This window comes from Pantherophis guttatus, chromosome 2 (genome assembly GCF_059756535.1).
Source record: "Pantherophis guttatus breed Tessera chromosome 2, ASM5975653v1, whole genome shotgun sequence".
In the NCBI taxonomy this organism is placed as follows: domain Eukaryota; kingdom Metazoa; phylum Chordata; class Lepidosauria; order Squamata; family Colubridae; genus Pantherophis; species Pantherophis guttatus.
This window is the reverse complement of record NC_142064.1, coordinates 152,157,338-152,179,203: the sequence shown is the minus strand read 5'-3', so window position 1 is coordinate 152,179,203 and position 21,866 is coordinate 152,157,338. Positions and strand designations below refer to the sequence as shown.

General features: G+C 38.2%; 1 protein-coding gene and 2 long non-coding RNA genes across 7 annotated transcripts in view; 2 read left to right on the top strand and 1 right to left on the bottom strand.

Moving 5' to 3' along the window:
- Window positions 1-1,692: 1,692 nt before the first annotated feature.
- Window positions 1,693-15,165, top strand: LOC117662951 (uncharacterized). Of its 4 annotated transcripts, XR_015732460.1 has the most exons (4): window positions 1,693-1,833; window positions 2,389-2,569; window positions 13,131-13,281; window positions 15,103-15,165. It is a non-coding gene; the product is annotated as an uncharacterized LOC117662951 (long non-coding RNA). The 4 variants fall into 4 exon arrangements; XR_015732461.1 differs by lacking the exon at window positions 1,693-1,833 and having other exon boundaries at window positions 2,321-2,569; window positions 13,206-13,281; XR_004590557.3 differs by lacking the exon at window positions 1,693-1,833 and having other exon boundaries at window positions 2,321-2,569.
- Window positions 15,166-16,429: 1,264 nt separating this feature from the next.
- Window positions 16,430-21,866, top strand: part of LOC148115380 (uncharacterized) — a 5,804-nt gene continuing 367 nt past the window's right edge. The window contains exon 1 of the long non-coding RNA XR_015732462.1: window positions 16,430-16,516. This is a non-coding gene — a long non-coding RNA (uncharacterized LOC148115380). The remainder of the gene's footprint in view (window positions 16,517-21,866) is intronic.
- Window positions 19,018-21,866, bottom strand: part of SOX9 (SRY-box transcription factor 9) — a 26,011-nt gene continuing 23,162 nt past the window's right edge. For both annotated transcript variants that reach the window (XM_034412720.3, XM_034412719.3), the window contains one exon: window positions 19,018-21,259. In XM_034412720.3, coding sequence (XP_034268611.1) covers window positions 20,442-21,259 — 818 coding nt within the window. In that variant the 3' untranslated portion in view covers window positions 19,018-20,441. The remainder of the gene's footprint in view (window positions 21,260-21,866) is intronic.

The window sequence follows — 21,866 nt, the reverse complement described above, 5'->3', positions numbered from 1 at the left end:
AGTCCTTGGTTTGTATGTGCATATTTAAGACTGCAAGTGTCTAAAATAACCCAAAGGGAAAAGGAATTGGATACGGCTCTAGCTGATAAGAGAATAAGGAGAAGCAGACTGATTCATTCCCTGGTATCTGCATCTACCTTAGGTTGTGGACTCCTCAGCCGTTCATGCAGTCTCAAGCAAGTTAAGTGGGAGTACTAAAGGCTATGGATTCAAACAATACGTAGCCTCATGCTGGGCTGATTGGCAAGTGTTGCAATACAGAATGTCTGTCCTGGGGAAGAATCAAAGGCAGGGATGCTCCTAAAGGTCACCATCAAAGTTTTCTTTCCTCTCAGCACTAGCCCCTGATGTCCCTTTTCTGTTGTTCCACAGGATGGATGACTGGAGAGAGGAAGAAAGCAGGCTTCCTGGTGTGTCTTCTTCCTGGTTTGCAGCCTTAGTTTGAGTGCACCTGTTTACCTCTGAACTCGGTCTTCATAGTTGGTGGCCCATATTCTTCAGTAGGATGGGAATATGGCAGGGGGAGGGGCTCTATTCCCAATTTGCCTTTCTCATTACTTTAACAATTGACTGACTAATAGACAGATGGAGGAAACGGGCCTGTCACTCGCATGCTGATAAGGATGTTCAGAATACACATCTCTATTGCAGGTAGCCTGCTTTTCAGAAAATGTCTTACCTCAGATTCTTTTATATATTGCATATAGAAATGCAGATCTCTGTGGATATAGTAGAGATTGACAGCACTGTCTAAGAGATCTGCATTTCCATTCTCCAGCAATGAATGGGGGAAAAGCTAGCAATTTCTGCACTCCCTTCATGGGGAAAACATTTATCTCCTATCATAAGAAACGAGTGTCTTTAACTCAATGAGTTAAGGACATTACCTGCTTCCTTCATTATACAGCCTTACGATGTGTTAAAACAGATATGGTCTGTAACGTTTAGCCCTTAAAGCAACAAACAGTTGTTTTAGCAGCAGCAGTGCAACACTATTAGCTACATAAAACCCAAATATGAAATCAGAGTGGCTAAATGAAGAGTTCAGAAAGTAATAGCTAAATATAGAGCTATATATAGAACATCCATTAATGTCATCTGGGAATAGAATATTTTTCAACGTTTGCTTAATTGGGAAGCCTAGAGGAAATGACATTTGTTGGAATGGCCTGGCAACACAAAATGATCTGTCTAGAACATCCACTAAGTTAATATTTTTTTAAGGACAGGACCACTTCAAACCTTGTGGTACACTTGGATGGGTACAAATGGTCCAAAGTGCTAGGCCTTTAAAAATAACCACCAGCACCGGATATTAAGACTAGGAAGCACTAGAAATTGATATAGTAGTAAGTACAGTGATGTTTAAGTGCTTGGCCTTCAAAAGCATCCGGACTATTGTGTTTTTTTGTATTTTAAAACATGTTGAGCAATAACTCATGTAGATTCATTCCTCTAATCCAGCCTGGATATGAGCAGACGATGTATAATCATGATAAGACTGATTCTTTCTAGCTACTCATGAGGCTTTGCAGAAGAAAGCCAAGGGCAAAGATATCATGTGCACCATGAATTCATCCCACAAATTATGTGAATTATATCCTGTACTTTATTTGCATCAAGATATGATTGATAACATCTGTAACATTTGTGTGATGATGTCACGATGGTTCCTATTGGACACCCATGCTTTCATTTCTCTTTGTGGTGGTTCTGGGTGTTGAACAGAAGGAATGGGGGAAAAAAGTGGCAATAGACATTTGCAGAAAGAGCAGGGAGTTGTAGCAAAAGCAGTGGCAGTGTCACATTTGTGAACTGTTGTTGGTAGCAAAGGTAGCTTTAACTTCTATTCTTTAGAAGTTCTGGATGGAGGCTGAGGCTCCTGGACATTGAGGTTGTCGGATGGAATGGAGTACTTTAATTCCCCATCTGCTCTGATCACCATGCAGTTGAGACAGGGAGAGGCTAGTAAGGAGAAGTTTTGAGCACTTATATATAAATGTCTTTGTGTGCATGTATGGATGGGTAGACCATAAAAATTTCTCCAGCTTGGTCCCACAACATCCCAAAAGCCATCCATTCTTCTTGCATTTGAATAGAATCAGAGGAAGGATGAGAAGTTTCCTTCTCCTAAAGTTCAGGGGCCTTTGCTCTACTTAGCTTGCATATTGTGTTTGATTATGGTTTTGAGTGCCTTGAAGAGTAAAGGGATTATGGAAGCCAAGAAATTGTTGTCTTATAATGTATCCCTTCTCAAGTGTTTGCCGTTCCTCTAAGCAGAACATTGAAATTCAATATTGTCTTATCCAGGTTCTCTCTAATATGAATGCCAGTAGAGTTTCAACCAGATGTGATTCAATTCAGCTTAGCTCTATGTTACAATCATAGTTATTTGCATTGTCGTGACCTGGAGGGAACTCCTCTAAATCTTGTGATTCATCATCCATCCATCAGAAATTACCAAGAGGTTTTTGAGGCAAACCTCTCTCACCCCTATGGTTTTGGCAGCAGAGGCAACACACGGAGCTCTTGATATTCAGCAGTGAAACAATGTCATCTTTTCATCAGAGTAAATTTGGCCAAAAACATATTTATCTATCGTTGAACTACAACTCTCTTTTGTTAATCACTCTGTGGAAGATGAATTAGAAAAATCCTATCCCTATGATTGTGAATATTTAAGCACAAATCCCCCAAAATATTCTCTTCAGAATCATGCACATTCCTACAAAATTGGGTCAAACCAATTTGGATTTGCTCTGGTCTTCCATCAGGTTTGAGAAGATGCCAGACAAGATGTTTTTATGGGCACCGCTATGACAACTTGCCTGCTACTCTTTTCTTTGCTGCCTATTTCTGCTGCTTTCTCCTTCTCCCCCTCCTATAGGCTCTTCCTACTATATGACTTTCTCTCCTCTTTGCTACCTTCTCCATAAAGCTTTCTTCTCTGAACTCACTGATTAGGATCCAGAAACAAGAAGTTTCAACTGCACAGGAACCAAGCTTATCATTTTACCAAATACTGATACTGGAAAGAAAGGAAGCTGGCTTAATACATAGTTAGATCACACGGCACTACGAAGGAACAACTTAATCAGTGCAGGGGAAAATTTTGCTATTTCCACTGTGTCCAGATTTCAGGGGCAATTATGAATTGTACCTCAGCTAAGTAGCAGCATGGCTGATTTTGAAAAAGCTAAGCAGGATAAAATCTCATTGATACTTGGATGGGAAACCAAAACTAGTCCCAAAAGAAATAAACGAAAAACCACTTTGCCAATTAAATAACAGGAAGTCAATAGGAGTCAAACTTCACTCATGGAAAAGCTTCCCAAGAATTCTAAATTTCGATGCAACATTGATGGAAAGAACATTAATTTGGACAAGTGGCTATTCATTTGTGATGTTAGAACTTGTCCTTCTGACTAGTATGGATTGGATTGGGGGTATCCTTTTGTGTTGGTTGCAGTTGGCTACATTATATGTTGGTGGATTCTAGAATCCTGCCAATATTGGTAAAGATCAACTGTGAACTAATGTGTCATCTACAATGAATGGATAAGAAACAAAAGCTTTATGGTATGAATAGAAATAAAACACATGCTATTCACCATGACTTTTAGTATTATAATGCTTCTATATTTTAGATCCATAACTTTACTATTCTTTTGTTCTAAATAATCATTTAATTGCCTTATATAAAATGTATAATATCTTAGCTATATTAATTTCATGCCCAAAATTCTTAAACTTAAATTTACAATTTTACTTTGTGTTATATAATTCTGTAGCTTGTTTTACTTTAGTCAATTTCTATGCTATATAGGCTGTATTCATATTCAGCAAGTTAAATGTGACTCTTGTTTTGCTGGTCAATGACTGAAATAAAATGACTGACAAACTTTTTCTGCTAGATGCAAAAAAAGTCTTGAGTTGAAGTCTCTAATGAAAAGAAAGCAAACCTGAAGTCTGTGTCTTGGAAGCTTTCTATGCCAATTCAAATAATAATTTTCCAGGATCCCAAATTGCAAAGGGAGAATTCACAGAGAGAAGGTGCTTTCCATTGGAGAAAACCCCCTTTTTACCTGAAGAAGGGAATCTAGGTAGTTCAAATTAATATCCTTCTCCAACTTCTCTTCCCCAAATGTCAAATTAAACTTTGTGAGTTAGAACTGGGGATAACCTTTTTAAATTCTTCCTGAAACTCACTGCTAACATTGGGCCAATCAGATTGAAGGCAGAAATGGGCAGATCCCTTCAAAGTTTGGCCAGTACTCAGACCAGGAACTCACGAAAGATTGGAGCTTTACGAGTGGTTCATAGAAGGTCTTTCTCATTTCTTCCTTTCAAGATGTCAACCATATTCATGCAATGGTTGCATGCTGCATGCATGCAACTTCAATTGCAGTTGTGGCCACTCCCCCTCTTCTACAGATATCCCTGGGGAAGACAAAATTAAGGGTATGGTCCAATCACGACCTTAACCTTGCCTACTATAAATCAGTAAGGACAAGTAATGCTTTGTCAGCCACCTTACTGTGGCAGAGTAGGGGGACCTGGCCATTAGGGCAACACTGTTTATGCCAGCAAAGCTTTCTGATGGCTTAAGGACTGGTGCATAATACTTGAATGTGGCTATCTGGAAAAGCCTTCAAACCCTCAGAAGCCTGGCTTTTCCTACCGTAGGGTGGGTGGTTCCTTTATTCTGGGCTTGATGGACAAATAGCTCAATTTGCATAAGGCAGCTTCTTATGATTTTTGTTTTAAGGGGCAAAGAGAACTATTCTTTTTTCTTGCGAGATCTTTTATTCATTTGAGACAAAAGACAGGATTAAAAAAAAAAAGGACTTTTTAAAAAAGTTTTTATTCTCTTCCCTTTCCTTCACACGCAAAGAGACATGCACAGTAGCACAAATACACACTGATCTGTAAAGAGAGTCCTTTTCAGCAGCTGGGATCGGAAGCGTGCCACGAGTGGGTGCAAGAGGATCCAACTGTCCCCAATTAATTAATTTTGAAACTATGCAGAGTGCCAGTTTGCATTGGCTAAAACTGTGTGAGAAAGTGTCTCCCAGATTTCTGTAGTTGTCCAGGATGCAGTTTTGTCATCTGAGGCTGCTTTGCATAACAGTGCATCGAGCTCTAATTATGCACAAGGGATGCTAATGGGCCCCAGGCATGTTGGAGCACCCTGGGAAAAGTATCTCAAGGGAAGGAGGGGGGAAGGAGGAAGGGAGAGAAAGAAAGAAAGAGAAAAAAGAATAGAAAAAAGAAAGAAAAAGAAAAAAGACACAGGAAAAATAGGAAGGGAATCTACCTATTGAGACAGAGTCTATATGCTATAAATGTACAAAGCAAAACATCATTATTATTTAATGACAGATTATATGGCCAGTATGATAAGGTATTATAGCAGTCTATGGCTTCTTTCAACATCAGACCCTTCAAACTCCTCCTTTCACAACCCTGTATCATCTGAATTGCCGCTACAAGAATCAATTATGGAAAACGATTGAGAAAATGGTATTTTTAGTAAGAGATGAGCAGGAAGACAGACAGTAAGGGAGATATGGTTTTGGTGGTAAGATTGCATTAACCACAATAGGATCCTACAAACTGAGCTCAATTCCTGGTTACTTCAGGTAATTTACTTGGCAGCAATCTGGAAATGGTTTGGCATGATCTTCTTTCATGACAGTCTTTAGATTTTTAGCCTGTGGCTGTGGGATTGACCTGGATCTCCCAGCTAGGTACTAACCACACCCAACCCCACCTGAATTCTGAACCCAGACCAGGTGACAAAGACTGCTTCTTCATGAGGCTGAAACCACACATAGTGCATAATACTGAGTTTCATCTAGAGGAATATTTCCCAATCTTAGCAAATTTAAGATACAGGATATAGACTTCAACTCCCAAAATTCTCCAGCCAGGAATTCTGGAAGTTAAAGTCCGCATATCCTAAAATAAACCTACTCTCAAGGTTGAGAGTGATCTAGAGCAACAAAGGATCAATGTAAGCAATTCTGTGTCATATTCCCATCCTAAGCAGACCCATGGACATTAAAGTGTCACTCCTCACCCACACATTACAGTTCCGCAATAGAATCAGTTGTGCTTCAACCCATGAGTGCTTGGAAACCGCTATTCTCCCGGAGCCCTAGGGATAAGCCAATTTTTCCACAAAGCCATCCTGTGATTAATCTAGTGATTAAAATTTGGCAGCCCGGCAGCTATCAACATGGGCCATTTCTTTGGGCTGGTGAAAGGATTTTGTCATCTTTGACTGCTTAATATTACGATTGGCTCTCTCTGCTTGGTAGTCTCCAAAGGATTACAAAGGCTGTGGTGAAACCGTGGCAGTTGAAGTCTGGTTATGGGAAGAAGGAGGGAGAGAAAAGCCAACAGTGAGGATTTGAGAAATGGTTGAATGTAGGGATGCTGACTTTTTTCTTCCCTATATCCCCATCCTGCCTCCTCTGCCAAAAGATGCTTATTGTTTGATTGGGCTGGGAGACAGATTAGAGGCCCCAGGTAGAAAGTCATCACAATCTGCATTTAAATGGGCCAGTTATAAAAGATAGGGAGCCCAGGAGCCCATGCCATTATTCTGCGTTCTCTAAGCTCAGTAATCGCTCTTTATTTTCCCTGTAGTCTGACCTGGGAACAGAGTTTCTAATTGCCAGGTCACTGCCGCTAATATTGTCATTTCCAGCCAGTGAGGGTGAAACCATGGCAACACCACATTTTGTTCCAAGTATTTTGAAGAAAGAAATTTCCCTCCTCATCTTAGAAAATAGCAGAGCATTGTTTTTTTGTTTTTTTTTAAAAGTGCATTAATTTTAGAGGGCTTGAGGGTTTTTTTTCAATGTACCTTCCATTCTTCCTATCTCAGTTTTGCCTTTTATTAAATCTGCCCTCGATTAATTATTTTCATCTTCAGAGGCCAAAGAAATTCCGAGAGAAATAATTTTCTCTGCCTGATATGATTATGAGGCTTGATCTAGCTAGCAGCTTCCTGTAAAAAAGAAACATCGCCATAAGTTTTAGATCATTTTAAAAAGAATAATGAAAAGAAAACATGATTGCATTATCATGTCATTTGATACTGACCTACAGAACTACCTATGGGTCAGTCTGGGGAGGTGGAAATCTGCAACCTTGGAGAAGAACTCCCACACTGAATATTTCACATATTTCTAAGCTTGGATCTGGGACTAAAGTTCAGGGTCTTCTTCAATGACCATTGAGTCTAAAATGACTATCAGCAGATTGGCAGGTCATGTAGATAGTAAAAAAAAAAAAAAAGACCAAAGCAGTTGTTGCAATGAAAGGAACACTAGGGCCAGTGACACTAACTGTAGCATATTCTCATACAAGAGAGAGAGAAAAAGAGTTTTAAAAATATTTTATAATTATGGAGACACGTTTGGACAAATGCACTATCAAAACACTAGTTTTACTGTGTTTACATTAAGAATAGATTGCTCTTTTCTGTAGGAAAAGGACATAGTATGGCCAGCCAAAGAGAACCCTGCCTGGCAAATGTAATTAAATTATTAGTTTTAAATTCTAAAATTTATCTAGTGCACCAATGGAATGGATGAGTGAAGTCTATTTGTGCCTAAGTATCACTAACAGTAATAGCTGCTTCATTTGTCAGGATAAGGAGTTTGTTATAGTGACAACATAAACCAGAAGCCTTTGCTAAACCTTTGCCTAGGGTGGATATTAAACATGGTCGCTCAAATGGAAAAGGAGGGAGTCTGGTAAGATTATGTATTAGGGTTTTTTTTAAATTCATCCTTTCTTACTTTTATAAGCAACTCAAGGTGGCAAGCATACCTATAACTCCTTCCTCCTCCTCTTTTCCCCACAACAACAACCCTGTGAGGTGGGTTGGGCTGAGAGCGTGATTGGCCCGAAGTCATTTATGCCTCAGGCAGGACTAGGCCAGCACCTTAACCACTACATCAAACATGGCAGATACCCCTCTGTTTATTAGGAAAAGTAAAAAGAAAAAGAGAAAATTGGGATAAGTTGAAAACTTCTCCCTTGAACAAGGAGCAGAAGTAGAACAAGCACACTAATTCTGTCCCTTGCCCAGTTTTCCACATGTAGGAAGCAATTACTTACAATAGATCTTCTATAATTGGAAATTCTGCATATGTTAATATGCATATTAAGAACCCTTAAAGCCACAAATACCAAATAGGTATGGGTATGCATTTTCCTTTGAAATTACTTATCTTTTTGACACTGTAATTTTAAGATGCACTGTTATTCATTCTGCTTTTTTAATATCTAAAAATCATTTTGACAAATCGCATAAAGTAAAATTGCTTTTTCCCAGAAAACGGAACTAACAAGTTGATCCTATAATGCCTCAAGAAAGTTACAGAGAAAGGCTCCAGGCCTAACCTTGGCACATGACTTCAGTAGATGGCAACTGTGTTTGAAGAAACAGATGGCTTCAGGTCCCACCAAATACCACTCCAAAAAAATCAGGGAATGGGCTGGTGTTGCAGAATCCATATAAGTGAAATTTCTGAAAATAAAGGGAAACCATTTCTGTCCTCTGATTTCCCTATTTCCCCATTTGGTATACTATTATGGTGAGTGGGGAATCTGCTCAATAACATATGCCTAAAACCTGAAGGCATGTAACTTCTCCTTCCTTTAAAAACTTGTTCTTCCAGTAATGTAAGTGGTAAGTGGCAAGGGAATCCATAGTTCTGAACAGAACTGTAAGAGTTCAAACACTGCCATAGCAGCAGTCACATTAGGAGACAAGGAATTTGGGTCAGATTACACAATGCACTGGGACATCTGTAACCAATTTTTCCAGTAGCAGCTACAGTTGCTGGGTTTAAACAATGGGCAATAATGTGATTTGTTTGGTTTGGGCTTAGTGTGATGTCTGAAATTCGGTCATTATGGTTTAAACTATAGTTTATAAGAGCAGTACAACCAGAGGCCACTGCACCTTTTGTTACGGTTTTAAAAAACTCCAAAATGTAGTGTAAGAGAGTTTATTGAGAGTCATCCTTCTATAACCTGTAATTTTAATTTCATTTTTATGTTAAAAAATGGTGGTGGTGGGGGGTTTCCCTTTAAATCTCCTCCTACTTTTAGGATTTTGGCACCTGGCTTGTCAAAAGCCAACTGTGATAACCAGCCTAATAAAAGTTGTGCATCAAGGTTATAGCTTTGCCTTATGTGTGAAATAAGTCATTATACATTATTTAGCAGATGATAGTTCAGTGCAATTATGAAGTAGCATGAGCCAAGAATGTTGGCGTATTGTTGATTGAGTTAAGAAGCAGTGTGGCAGCTGAGGTAATGTTATTTCCTCCATATGGGGGAGGGGGGGGAGGGAAGCACCATGCCAATCAACTATATTTCTCACTTGCATTAACACATAAGGCCATGAACATTGAGGACAGCAATTGAGATCAGGAAAGTAGCAACAAGCAAAATTTAAATTCAGCAAACCCCTCTTACTGTTTTCTTCATCAAATCAGCTATCCCTACTTCTCACGACTGCATCAATTGAGAAATCCGTCATGATCTCCCAGCATAGCATGGACTTTGGCTCCCTGTCTTAGGGACTTTTGGTCACTGAGTTGAGCTCATAATATGGATACTTCATGGAGATTCTGCCATGCCCTTTTCAAGAGGTGCCATGGGAATCTAAGCGATTTAAGAAGCAGTGCTGGAATTACATTGGTTGTTTTCTCCACCAAAAGGGAGTAAGTTAATTTTAAACTGCCTACTGAAGCTTTAAAACTTCTGTCCAGTCCTGTTATTAGCAGCTTAAAATTTATGAAGTGAGACTGTGTGTTGATAGCGGTTTGATGGTCAAGCAACTTGGTGTAATTAGTCCCCATGTCTAGGGGAAAGCCCAATTTCACACTTACACCATCTGTTTCTTAATCCAGAATGAGCACCATCTGTTTCTGTATCCAGAATGAGCACAGCCCTAGGACTACTATAAAATATCAAGGAGTGAGGGGAACTAAATTATATTGAATGGAATATATTGGGGAGACCCAAGATTAAATTCCTTGTATGGCCAACTACATGTTCATGGAAGATGCATGGAGCAAGTTCCTATTTTTTTTTTAATGGAAACTGGATGTCAGAGGAAGAAAGCAATGGCTATCAAGAGTTAAAGCATTTGACTCGCATCCCAGAGATAAGCTTGTAGCTATTTAATAACAGGCTACCATTACCCCTTTGAGTTGGGCCTTAAAACAATATATAGAGACCTGAAGGTTTGTATAAAGTGTTTTCATCAGTAGGAACAAGGATGCTAGGTAGGCAATCTGATGGCACAAAGTTGTTTTGGAGTGCTGCTGTAAACCAGAAAATGAATACAAAAGGGAGGAAGGTCATAGGAAGGCTATCTCTGCAATGCATGTATTATTTAGTGGTAATGGTAGCTTTGTACTCAGGTCTATTCTGGTGTCATTCAGATGTAGATGTGTACTAGAACAGTCTGTGGAGCATGCTTACATCATAAGCATTAGCATAGGCCTCATTTCACTCTGATTTTGCCCTTCTGAATCCATTTCACTCTTTATATCTCGTCAAAGTCCCCTCCCCTTGGGTCTGAAGGTGATCTCAAATGGAATCAGTCTACAGCAGGGTGTTAAATCAAGGCCTGGGGGCCGGATCTGGCCCGCAGGCTGCTTAGATTTGGCCCACCCTGGAAATGGCCCATGTTGCCTTTGCCAGCGGGGCCCCCTGGAAATGGAAATGGCCCATGGTGCCTCTGTCAGCAAAAACAGAGCTCGGGAGGGTTATTCCCAAGCTGTTTAACTTAAACAAATAGGTAATTAGAATAGAAGGATTTGAAGAAATGACAGCTGAAATGAAAACTGGAATGTGTGGTGTCATCTACATATGACTTGGCTACTGGAAAATAAAGAAGTCCTAGAAGCAATTATGAAAGTAAATTAATGTTAATGTTAAATACATATGAAATTCCAATCATTCCAAAGTGAATTTACAGTTGACATCAAAGATATGAACATGGTAGATCACTGTTTTGGGAGCTTAAAAATAGATTTGGAGAATACTTGGAGAATAAAGATATCAATTCCAGCGAGGAAAGGATTGGTAAATATACAAAACATCATGAACAACAATGATATGTCTATGACAACAAAGGTGAAAACTGGATGCTCAAGGTCATTGCACATTTGCAGGGATAATTTGAAATAATTGATATTTGTTCATACAGTTGCTGGTCCAACTCAATGTACCTAACTAATTCATAAATGGATTGTTCTTACAATGGAAGGATGAAGATTGCAATTCTGTTTGAGCAATTGAGGCATATGGTTGTGATAGAGTCTCTCTTGTAAGTTGTAGTAATTGATTAAGAAAAGGATTAAGGAGAAATTGTGGACAGCTGTGGGCAACAGCTGTAGAAAAGGTATTTCTATGGTGGTATCTTTGGGAAAAGAAATAAATGAAGGACAATATCATAATGCTTTCATACAGATCACTGATGGAATTTTATCATTGTGTATGCTAAAATTCATGGCATCCCACTTTGAGATTTTTTTTTAAAAAAATTAAATATAAATTCAAAAATATAAGTAAAAAAATAAGATAGACTTGGAAAGTGCAGAAAAGAATTGCAATTAGGATCAAGGAAATAATGCATGGATGTAAAAATTGTGGTTCAATACCTATTGCGAGCTTCTCAAGTTATCTCTAGAAGTTCAGAGAAGAGCAAACAGGATGATTAAGGTGCTAGAAACAGTATTTGATATTGATATTGATATTTGATTGAAGTATTTGAGTAAGTCTACTCTTGAGAAAAGAAGACAAAGGGCATATAGAACAGCATTCTTCAAATTCAGTGAAACAGCATTTTAGCAAACTAACTTGATGTTTGGTATTTTTGATGAATATCCATTAAATATAATAGTACAACACTGTGGCAATATACTGTACATCATTGCACTCTTTGGTATCAAGGGCTGATAAACTGAGGGTTTACTGTCTCTGAAAGAATGTTAGATAGAAGAAGATAAAAGCCTGCTCCAACTAGTTCCAGAGTGCAAGTTATGGAATAATGGATTTAAGTTTCAGGTTCTGACTGAATGTTAATAGAAACTTGCTAACACTAAGAACAGTTCAGCAGTGCTAACACTAAGAACAGTTCAGCAATGGAACCAATTGTCCAGACAGGTGGTGAGCTTCCTTCCTTAAATAAGTTGCAACCAAAGCAGGCAGCCATCTGTCTGGGATATTTTAAGTTTGATTCCTACACTGAGCGAAATTGTTAGCCTAAATGTCCCCATCACGCTCTAGCATTCCGTCATACTATTGGACAAACCTTGGTGTTATATACTTCCCCCCCTTCTCCTCTTTCACTTTTTTCAATATATCCCCTCTTTTAGAACAAGCTTCCCAAAATGATTTTTCTTAAAAACAAAATCTTTATATGAGTTGCAAATTAAAATGCAATAAGTTCATAAGTTATCAAAGCAATAAAGGTCTTGGTCAAACAGATTCTGAGGAGGGTCTGTGACAATTTGCCCGGCCAACTCGCTGCAGGACAAGAGTTATACTAATATCAAAGAAATAGTGGAATAAAATCATTAAAGAAAGGATGCAAAAAGAAGGACAGAATGATATGTGAATGGCCAAAATTAAAATAATTATTTGTTTTAAATAATTAAATAGAATTGTTATATTGCCCTGTACCAAGTTATGCCATGTCGAGTTGACCATGACAAGTTGTCCTGCAGCAAGTTAGCCATGGTGAGTTGGCTGTGGCGAATTGGCCACAGCGAGTTGGTTGTGGTACGTTGTCCCATTCCATCTGAAGGATGTGCTCAAAAGCTGTACGAAAGTACAGAGCTTCATGAAGTCACAAATTGGGGCCATTACATGAGAGACCTGTACCATGATATTTTAAGATTGACTTAAAGGCAGGGCAGAGGACAAGTTCTCTGAGAACCATTTAAAGATATGAATAAGTACATAGGGAGCAAGTGAATTCCATAGTGCTGCCCTTGATTCTTCATTTAAAATAATCTGCAAATCCTTGTCTGATTCCATAGTATGTTAACTCATCTCTATCTACATCTTTTTTTTTTTATTTGAAGATTGCTTTCTTTCACAAAAAGAAATCGGGATATGGAAATAGTCAGAAAATTATGTTTGCTATTGGTGATATTTAGAAGCTGATTCCCTCAAGAAATGTAACAACAGCATCACTGGGTTCACACGATCAGAAGGCTGCTATATTTTGCACAGGTGATTTGGATTTGGAAATATTTAAGAGTCATCATAAGGCAGATGTTGTTGAAGATTTATGGTAGTTGAGCCAGTTCTGCCTTTTAAACTTCATTTTCATTTCGTGCATTCATATGGTTGATCTTTCCCTTACACTTTTGCTGACTATATATGTAGACGCTATTTTTCTTTAATGGAATATCTGCAGTGGAACTATTAGCCTTTAAAACCAAGAAGTGACATAGAGGTCACTGCACCGGCAGGGAAATATTTATAGGTGAGGGATATTATGGGAAAGATGTTTGTTTCGGAATTTATGAGAGTTAAAAACTGTCTTGGTTCACAACTTTGAACTGATTTAGTTTCCCAAACTACCCTAAAATTGATAAGGATATCATGAACATGCACATGTGCTTTAACTTACAAACAAATATGAATCCAAAACATCATTTTGAAAGAGAAGTTACTATAAAAGCACTCTATTTCTATAATTCAGATTATACATTTCTCAAGAGAACATCTGTCAGGGTCACATCATTCAAACTCCCAAAATAGACAGTCTTTAGAACAGAGCTAGGATGAAAAGAACAATTCTGGCTTGGCCCTTAAATGTTATTTGCAAAACGGGATTTGACACAACAAGCAGCACGAAGATCATTGATTCCAGTTTGAATCTCTGGCATATTATTTTGACCAGAGGGTTTCAAAAATCATTCTGAACACACCAAATTGAATTCCTGGTGGTGGGTTTAGTTGAAAGTCTGATTGCATGAATATAAGGAATTTTTTTAAACAGGAAAGGGCTGGACTTGCCCAATTAACTGAATTTGGCTGATTAGGCATCCCTATTAAGATCTCAGTTGACACCCACCCACCCATTCCCTGAAGCCCGGCCCTTTCAGAGTACAGTAATGAGCTGGCAGTGAAGAAAAGAGACAAATATGGACGGCCAGACGTCCTAATTTTGTTGGGAGAGACCAGAATTATTCCTCTATGTCTATCACTCTCCATTTTTGTATGCATGGGAACATATATAAGGCGCAATCTGGATGCAAACTGGTCCCTGAATAGATGCTGTTACATTTCAGACCACTAAATTGGTTTTCTAATAACAGCGAGTGTTTTTTTCTTTTCAACCAGAACAGCAAAGAATATATATTTTATTATGTGGAATGAAAGTCATTTTAAAAATATTTAAAAGTATTTAATATCGATGTGTGTTTGCATACACAACATACAAGTATAATTAATAATATGCTTATCTAGCTGTAAGTAACCATGTAATAATAATCATTTAATTCTGCAAGAGGGAAAAAGAAGAAAAATATTCTTTATGAAACTTTGGAGAACACTTCTTACTTAGTGGGACCAAGAATGAACTAGTCATCTGATTTACAGGACCACTTCCTTCATGGCAATTAACAATTCTTACTTATTTCTTTGCACTGTTCAGTGCAGTCAGGGTATCTTTTCTATCTTTTTTCTGGCTGAGTTGGAACTTACAATAGACTTTTGGAGTCTTGGATAGGGAATCAAAAACAAGGAGTTACAAAAGAGAAGGGAGGCAGAGTTGGAAGCAAAGTGTTATGTGGTAAAATGAAAAGGTGTCGGAAGTTGTCTATTCTTAAATTGGAGTCATAGATGGTACAAAGTTAAAGGACTACCACAGATAGTGGGAGGATTTCATCAAATTCTTGGATTATTATTTTTTGATTTAAAATCACAGTTTTTGTCAAAGATTTTACTTAGATGGTCTGTTTCTCCAGCTTGGATATGTTTGTCTCCCTCTCTCTCTGGGCTTAAGAATTTAAATAATAAAATCTGATTTTTTTTTCTTTCCAGATACATTGGACAAATTAAAGGGAGCTGGGGTTTCTTTCCAATGTTTTCTGGCAAAAAAAATAATATAATATAATATAATGGAATAGCAGCTTATGTCGGAATAGTTCCTGGGCATTTTGTAGGAGAGGTTTGGAAGAGGGAAAAATGACAATAGATACACGTCATCGTCATCATGCTACTGGTACAATTTACCTGTGACAAAAGAAAGGACACAAATACATAAATGCTGGGATTTGCCTGATGGCATCATGAACATGTTGTCATTTTGGCCTAACCATGTTTTGCTACTGCTGGTGCTAAGAATTATTTTTGCATCCTTTCTTACCAAGACTAGTAACTTCTCCAAAACATATTGTTTCCCTCAATGTTTCCTTGCTGAAACTCATCTGTCCTCCTTGTCTTTAAAATGAAATTAAGGCAGCTGACTATCAGACCCCTCCAAAACACAAAAATATTATTTTTTTCCCCTTAACAACAGAAGCAGTGATTAGTTGACTTGATAAAACAGATTATATTGTTGTTGTTTTCTCCTTAAACTGTTTATCGACATCTCCGGCTGGAAAAGACCATCATTATTCTGGCTTTACTGCAACTCTTGGATGGAATCATATCTCGCTTTTCATGGGCAGCTAACTTTTTCTGTTGTTCATGCCACGAGCAAGATCTTTGTGGGGAGAAATTCCACCAATGCTTTGAGAGCGAGAAAATCACTAAGCAGCAGCAGTTTAGATTAAAACCCAGAAGTTCAAGGAATGACCTCATCTGTTTGTTTTGCTGGAGAGGATTTGCAAGCCAGTATGATCCTGTGAACTCCCTAGGTGATTCATGCCAAAGCAAGCAGTCTACCTTGTATCCTTCCATCGTCATTACCTTCAACAAGGCAATGTGTTACTTAGCCAGGGTTCTGTTCCAGGCAGCCATCCAGCCTAAAGCTGGCAAGTGCAAGTCTTTTTGAGATTTGTGAGGCCAAATGTGGGCTTGTATTGCATTAACCATAGAGCTAGGCAAAGGAAGGTCAAACTCCCATCTGCTCCAGGCAGAATAGCCAAAGACAGATGTTATGGAGGATGAACTCCAAAAGCATCTGAAAAGCACCTGCTGTTCTCTTCTAACTGGCTGCCTCAGCCTTCAGCACCATCCATATCTGATCATTTTTTTCTGAATGAAGGGTGGTAGAAGGGGACTTGCCCAATGGGTGTAGCCAGTGGTTCACATGAATGACAGGTGGGAGCATGAGCCAATGCATGCACTTTAGCATCCTTTGCTCATAAATTGGTTGCCTTTACCCATTTTTAAATATTTTTAATTGAACTTTTTAAAGGAAAAAAAAAAGGCAGAAAGAAAGAAACAGAAACCAGGAGAAAAGAATGAAAACACAAAGTGAATAAACAAGAGATTTACAAGGATCACATGAGTAAGTAAATTAAGTACACATCCTGAGGATAAAGTTTAGTCCTCAATATTCATATTTCCTATTCTAAATTGCCCATTTCACCCAGAGATTTAAGTATCCTATGTCATTTTGAAAATATCATTATTCAAATTGATGAAGTTAAAGTGAAAAATTAGTCCTATTTTATAAAAAATCCACTTTGATTTACAAAAACATCTATGCCTTAAATAACGACTAGCCTAGACTTCAGATATGGTACAAGTCCATGGGTAGAATTATAGTCCAAACCTAGTTTCCACATTAAATTAAATTCTGGGTCAGATTTATTTTTAAAATGTGAAGTCATCTTAGACAATGAAGGATACTGTATTTGCTCTTTATCTATTATAGGAATTGTATGTATTTTCTAATGAGAAATGTAAGGTACCCTAGATACTGTTGGCATGTACAAAGGTAATTCGGTATGCTCTGTATAAATAAGTTTTAGTAATATCTAATAGAAAGATTCCAAGTTGGAAAGGAAATTCAGCTTTTAGAATCAGTTTCATTCTGTTATAGATCTTCTTCCAAATTCCTGGGCTTTATACATTGCCATTAATATGAGAGCAAGAAGTAACCAGATAGTTACACTTCACATACTTTTTTTTAAGAAAATGTAATAACCATCTTTAACAATCCATACTGGAATGGTATATTATTTGCAATACCAGTTTTCTCTAAGTATGATATTTACTACTACTTTTTTTTTATTCCACTGAAATTCCCACTGTTGTGCATATTGTTTTCAATGCTACATCCATTTAATCATACAAATTTTAACTTATGTTTCCGAATCATATTTCCTTAACCATTTTAAATAAGGCCCAGCAAATGTTCCAAATTTTGTATTACATGGTTTTCAAATTGACTCTTGAAGCATTCAGCCTTGTTTTTGTAATTCCTTTAGAAAAATGCTGTTTGGTCAAAGATGTTGGAACTGGTCAGGTATTTCTGTGCATTCTGAAGACAACAAGACTAAGTTAATCTATGTAACATTGCCCATCACATGTAATCATGTGCTGAAAAGAAAATGGTATTTTCAGGTTGTGTAAGAAATAATATCCTGGAATGATAAACAGGGAAAATATAACCTCCAGTAGTTTTAAATGCTGGAACATCCATGATTCCTTCCATTTACTTTGCAAGAGAATTAGCAAGCAACACATCTAACAGGCTGTCAACCCCAAAAAGTTGGTTAGCTAATTTTGTGATAATTTGTAAACTGATTTGAATCTGATAGCTATGTTATTATAGAATAGGGTTGTATAAGTCTCTAGACCCAGTTCCAGAACTACTATGATGAATGTAACACCTGTTTCTACTCTTTAAACCAGTTGTGACTTTTCCAAACTATGTGTTCCCAGGAAAAGATGCAGGTGCCTTAAAGAGTTGTAGATGGGTAATGCTGTACACTCCAAATTCGACTTTGGTCAGAACAGTATACACATTTTCCAGTATATTGCATAGGTTAGGTCACCAGTAGATGTAATTGCATCAAACAAAAACAACGCATCTTCGCTAGGATAGTTAGGATCCCTTCCGGAATTGCAGCTAAAATAGCTATTTCATTCCAAGTTTAATACAATGTATATTTATTGCAAACAATAATATACAAAAAGATAAGTTTTACAGAGACCCAAAGGGTTTGCAAACAAAATGACTGAAAAAGTGTTTTTTTATCTAAAACTAATCTTTTTGAAAGGACATTACTTAAGTTACAGAAATACTTTCAAGAGATCTGCTTTTTTTAATATAGAAGTAGAAAAGATACCATATGATAAGAGTGCTTTAAGCTTTTCTTCTACTGAATTCCCTATAAAATAATTAACAAATATAACATTTTAAAATAAAAAAAGTTGGCTAACTTTTTCCCAAAGCAATATTTTAACTGTTTGGCCACAAGTTCACCAGTGTCGCTTTCCCTAATTTTCCTCCCAAATGAAGTGAAAGCCTGGTTAGGCAAATTGAGAAGCATCCATTGTCTGGTGGTTCCAGCAGCATCTATTCTGCTGGAATAGATCTATCTATGGCACCTTCAAGGGACAGATAAATAAAGCCCTAATGGAAATGTGCCCCTCCCTGCTTTGTTGGTTTACATTCACTGTTGCTTTGCTTCACTTATGCAGAATAAGCCTAGGCCTACCCGGAAAAAAGGATAAAGAGGTGGAACCTTAAGGTGATACAGTGGATTGGACCACTTTGGAGAGCAATTTAAGAAATTAGTTAAATGTTCCTTCATGCAAAATGAAATCCCTGCAAGTCAGACATCCGCATGTAAAGGAAGGTTTGCTGGTTAGCTTTAACCTGGGGGATTTTTCATAAACGAAAGAGTGGTTCAAGTCCACTCTTACTTTCTCTGCTCTGCATACTGTTCCATTAATTTAGTCTGGTCCAAATCATGAGTCCAAAAATATTCAGGGAGAAATAACTCAGTGATACACTAATTAGCCATGCTTTGTTTGTACAATGAGAAAAACAACACAAAAGCTTTCCAGTTTATTCTTACCAAAGAAATAGAAAAGATAGAAAGACAAACGGGAGCCAGGTATTTGTACAAACCTAAGACACTTTCCAAAGGAATAATAAAATACAAAAACAAAGACTGAGAGATAAATAAAGGGTTATTGATTTAGACCATAATTTAACAATTAGGCACCATATACCCTCTGAGTAAGATGCTGGTATTTCTGTTTACATTACAAAGATTTCTAATGTGGAAGGGGGGAAATTGAAAAACAAACCTCTTGATTAAAAACATCTTTTTCACAAAATAAATATATATAATTTTAAAAGAAGAAAAACCACCTACTACTGTCATCCATGAACCTTGCTAAAGCTGGTGTCCCTGTGTCATTCCCATCTCCCTCTTTTGTAAGCTGTCTTCATGGAATAAAGAATTCTAGTTTTTTATGTAATTTACAGGGAAGACTCTTGGTTTTTCGAGTGACCGCATTTGTCTCACAAATGTTGGCCTGGTGTTGGAAGCTGAAGAAAAGGGATCAAGGTAGAGAATGCTGGTTCTGGCTTTATAACTTGGTGCTTGTAGTTGCAAATAAAATAATAATAATAATTAAAAAGCTTCAGACCTGTAAAACTGAGCTCTCTTCTTGGGAGTTCCATTTTTTCCCTTGGCAGGGTGGAAGATAATTGTGCAAGTCTTTTGGAAGATTTCACAGGATTTTTCTTTAAGGCGTCTGATAGTGTTAGTTTAAGGCTCAAGGTATCCTTGCTTTTTCTTTCTTTATTTTTTCTCCCCGTATTTTATTTCCATGCTAGAAAAATAGAAGTCTCTTTCCAAATTCCCACAATCATGATAATGGGCACTTCTTTCCTTTCCTCAAAATTTCCTTTTCCTTGATTTTTAATGCACACATTTTAGTCTCTAAAAGTGACTGTTAACTATAGAAAAATACCTCTGACAGCAGGGAAAAAAGCTAAGGCATATTCTTTTGCTAAGTGTGGTTCAACTGTCCCCATCCCACCCACCCCCAAAAAAGAAAAAAGCAGTTTTTAAAAGTTTCTCTAAAAACAAGTACGTATAAATCCCATCATATTGGTAACAAATCATACACAATACATACTAAAAATATTTAAAATAGAGAATATTCCTCACAGAGGAATACTTTTAGAGTTTATATTTTTTCATTTTTAGTTATTGTTAAAAAATAATTAACAAGTTCATACCTATGCAAGCTAAGCTGGCTGTTTGAAGAAAATAAAAAACTGCCTTCAAATCAAAGGATTTAGTCCATCATGGAATGTTTCTTGACTGAGAATAATCTGGTCAGTTCTGAAGGGGTGCTGTAGTGCACAACACATTCTGGGATATTTTTTCCTCTCTTCCATTCATTTTTAGCTTTAAAATATTTTTTGTAAGTCTGGAGAATTGACACCATCCTTCAGAACTTTATGGTCTGGTGAGCTGTGTATAGACTGGCTGTTCCCAATGTTGTGGGCTATGGGTCTGAGGAATGGAAGGTACCCCCGTAGTGTCTGCAATCGGGGTGTACATGGGCCTCTGGGTGGGGTTCATGTAAGTGAATGTAGAATAAAGGCTGGAACTCTGGCTGGCAGCATGGCTGTAGTAGGTATTGGAGCTCTGATGGTCTGTGTAGTCATACTGGGAGCGAGTGATGGTCGGGTAGGAAGAGCCATAGTGCTGGAGATTGAAGGAACTGTAGCTGATCTGCTGAGGTGAATGCTGCTGTTGGTCAGTGTAATGGCTGGGGCTGAGCTGCTCGGTCTTAATATGTGTCCTCTGCTGAGGCTGACCTGGTTCACTACTCAGGGTGGTGAGTGTGTGCTGCGGCGGTGGTGGGGGCGGTGGCTGTGGCTGAGCTTGGGAGGGTGGCTGCTGAGAAGGCGGTGGCTGCTGCTGCTGCTGCTTGGACATCCAGACATGCCCAGTGCCTGCTGGGGTAGCTGTGGTGCTACTGATCCCGTAGCTGCCTGTATAGGTGACTTGGCCAGGCTGACCATGGGTAACTGGAACTCCTGGGTGGCCATTGGGTGGGAGATACTGGTCAAACTCATTAACATCAAAAGTCTCAATGTTAGAGATGACATCACTGCTGAGTTCCCCAATGTCCACGTCTCGGAAATCAATATGGGGTGGTTGTCTTCCTCCTTCTTGCAGTGGGCGACCTTCCCGCTTCAGGTCCTGCTTACCAGGCTGGACATCTGTTTTAGGAGTGGTAGGAGGAGTAGGTGGCCCTTGAGATTGCCCTGTAAGGAATACAAAGGAGATAGTAGTTGTTACAAAGGGGACAGGTTCTCTTTGATGCCTTTGAAGTCACAGGGCAAGCAAGCCACACCTGGGTCTCTTTCCCTTCTGATAACAGGCACAGCCAGAGGGCCATAAAGCTCCCACCAGCGGCCACTTTTAATGAGCAGAAGGTGTTGCATGGCAGTGATAACTTAGCTAAAGATTAACTCTGGCTGGATGCAAAGGAGACGATGGAGAGCATGCCAATAAGAATGAAATACCAATGCAGATTGTTGCATGTAGTTGAAAACTGGCTCCTTTATAAGGCTACAATAACAGGTGTTTATAGTTTATAAGGGGTGGTAATACATTGAGATGAAAACTAAGACTAGTACTATTGGTGGAATGGCTTAGTAAAGCAATGAAGTTGATGTTGAACTGTTGAAGGACGACCTACGGCTATCTAATTCCCATGAGTGTGATGGGTAATATTATTTGAAGACCTGTCTTGTAGGTACACGAAAGCTATTGCTTTTTCCCAATAGCTATCTAGCTCTTTTATGTTTCCTTGGCAAACTGCTCCAGAAAAGCAAAAGACTGCTAACTGGACTGCCTTACTGATGCTCC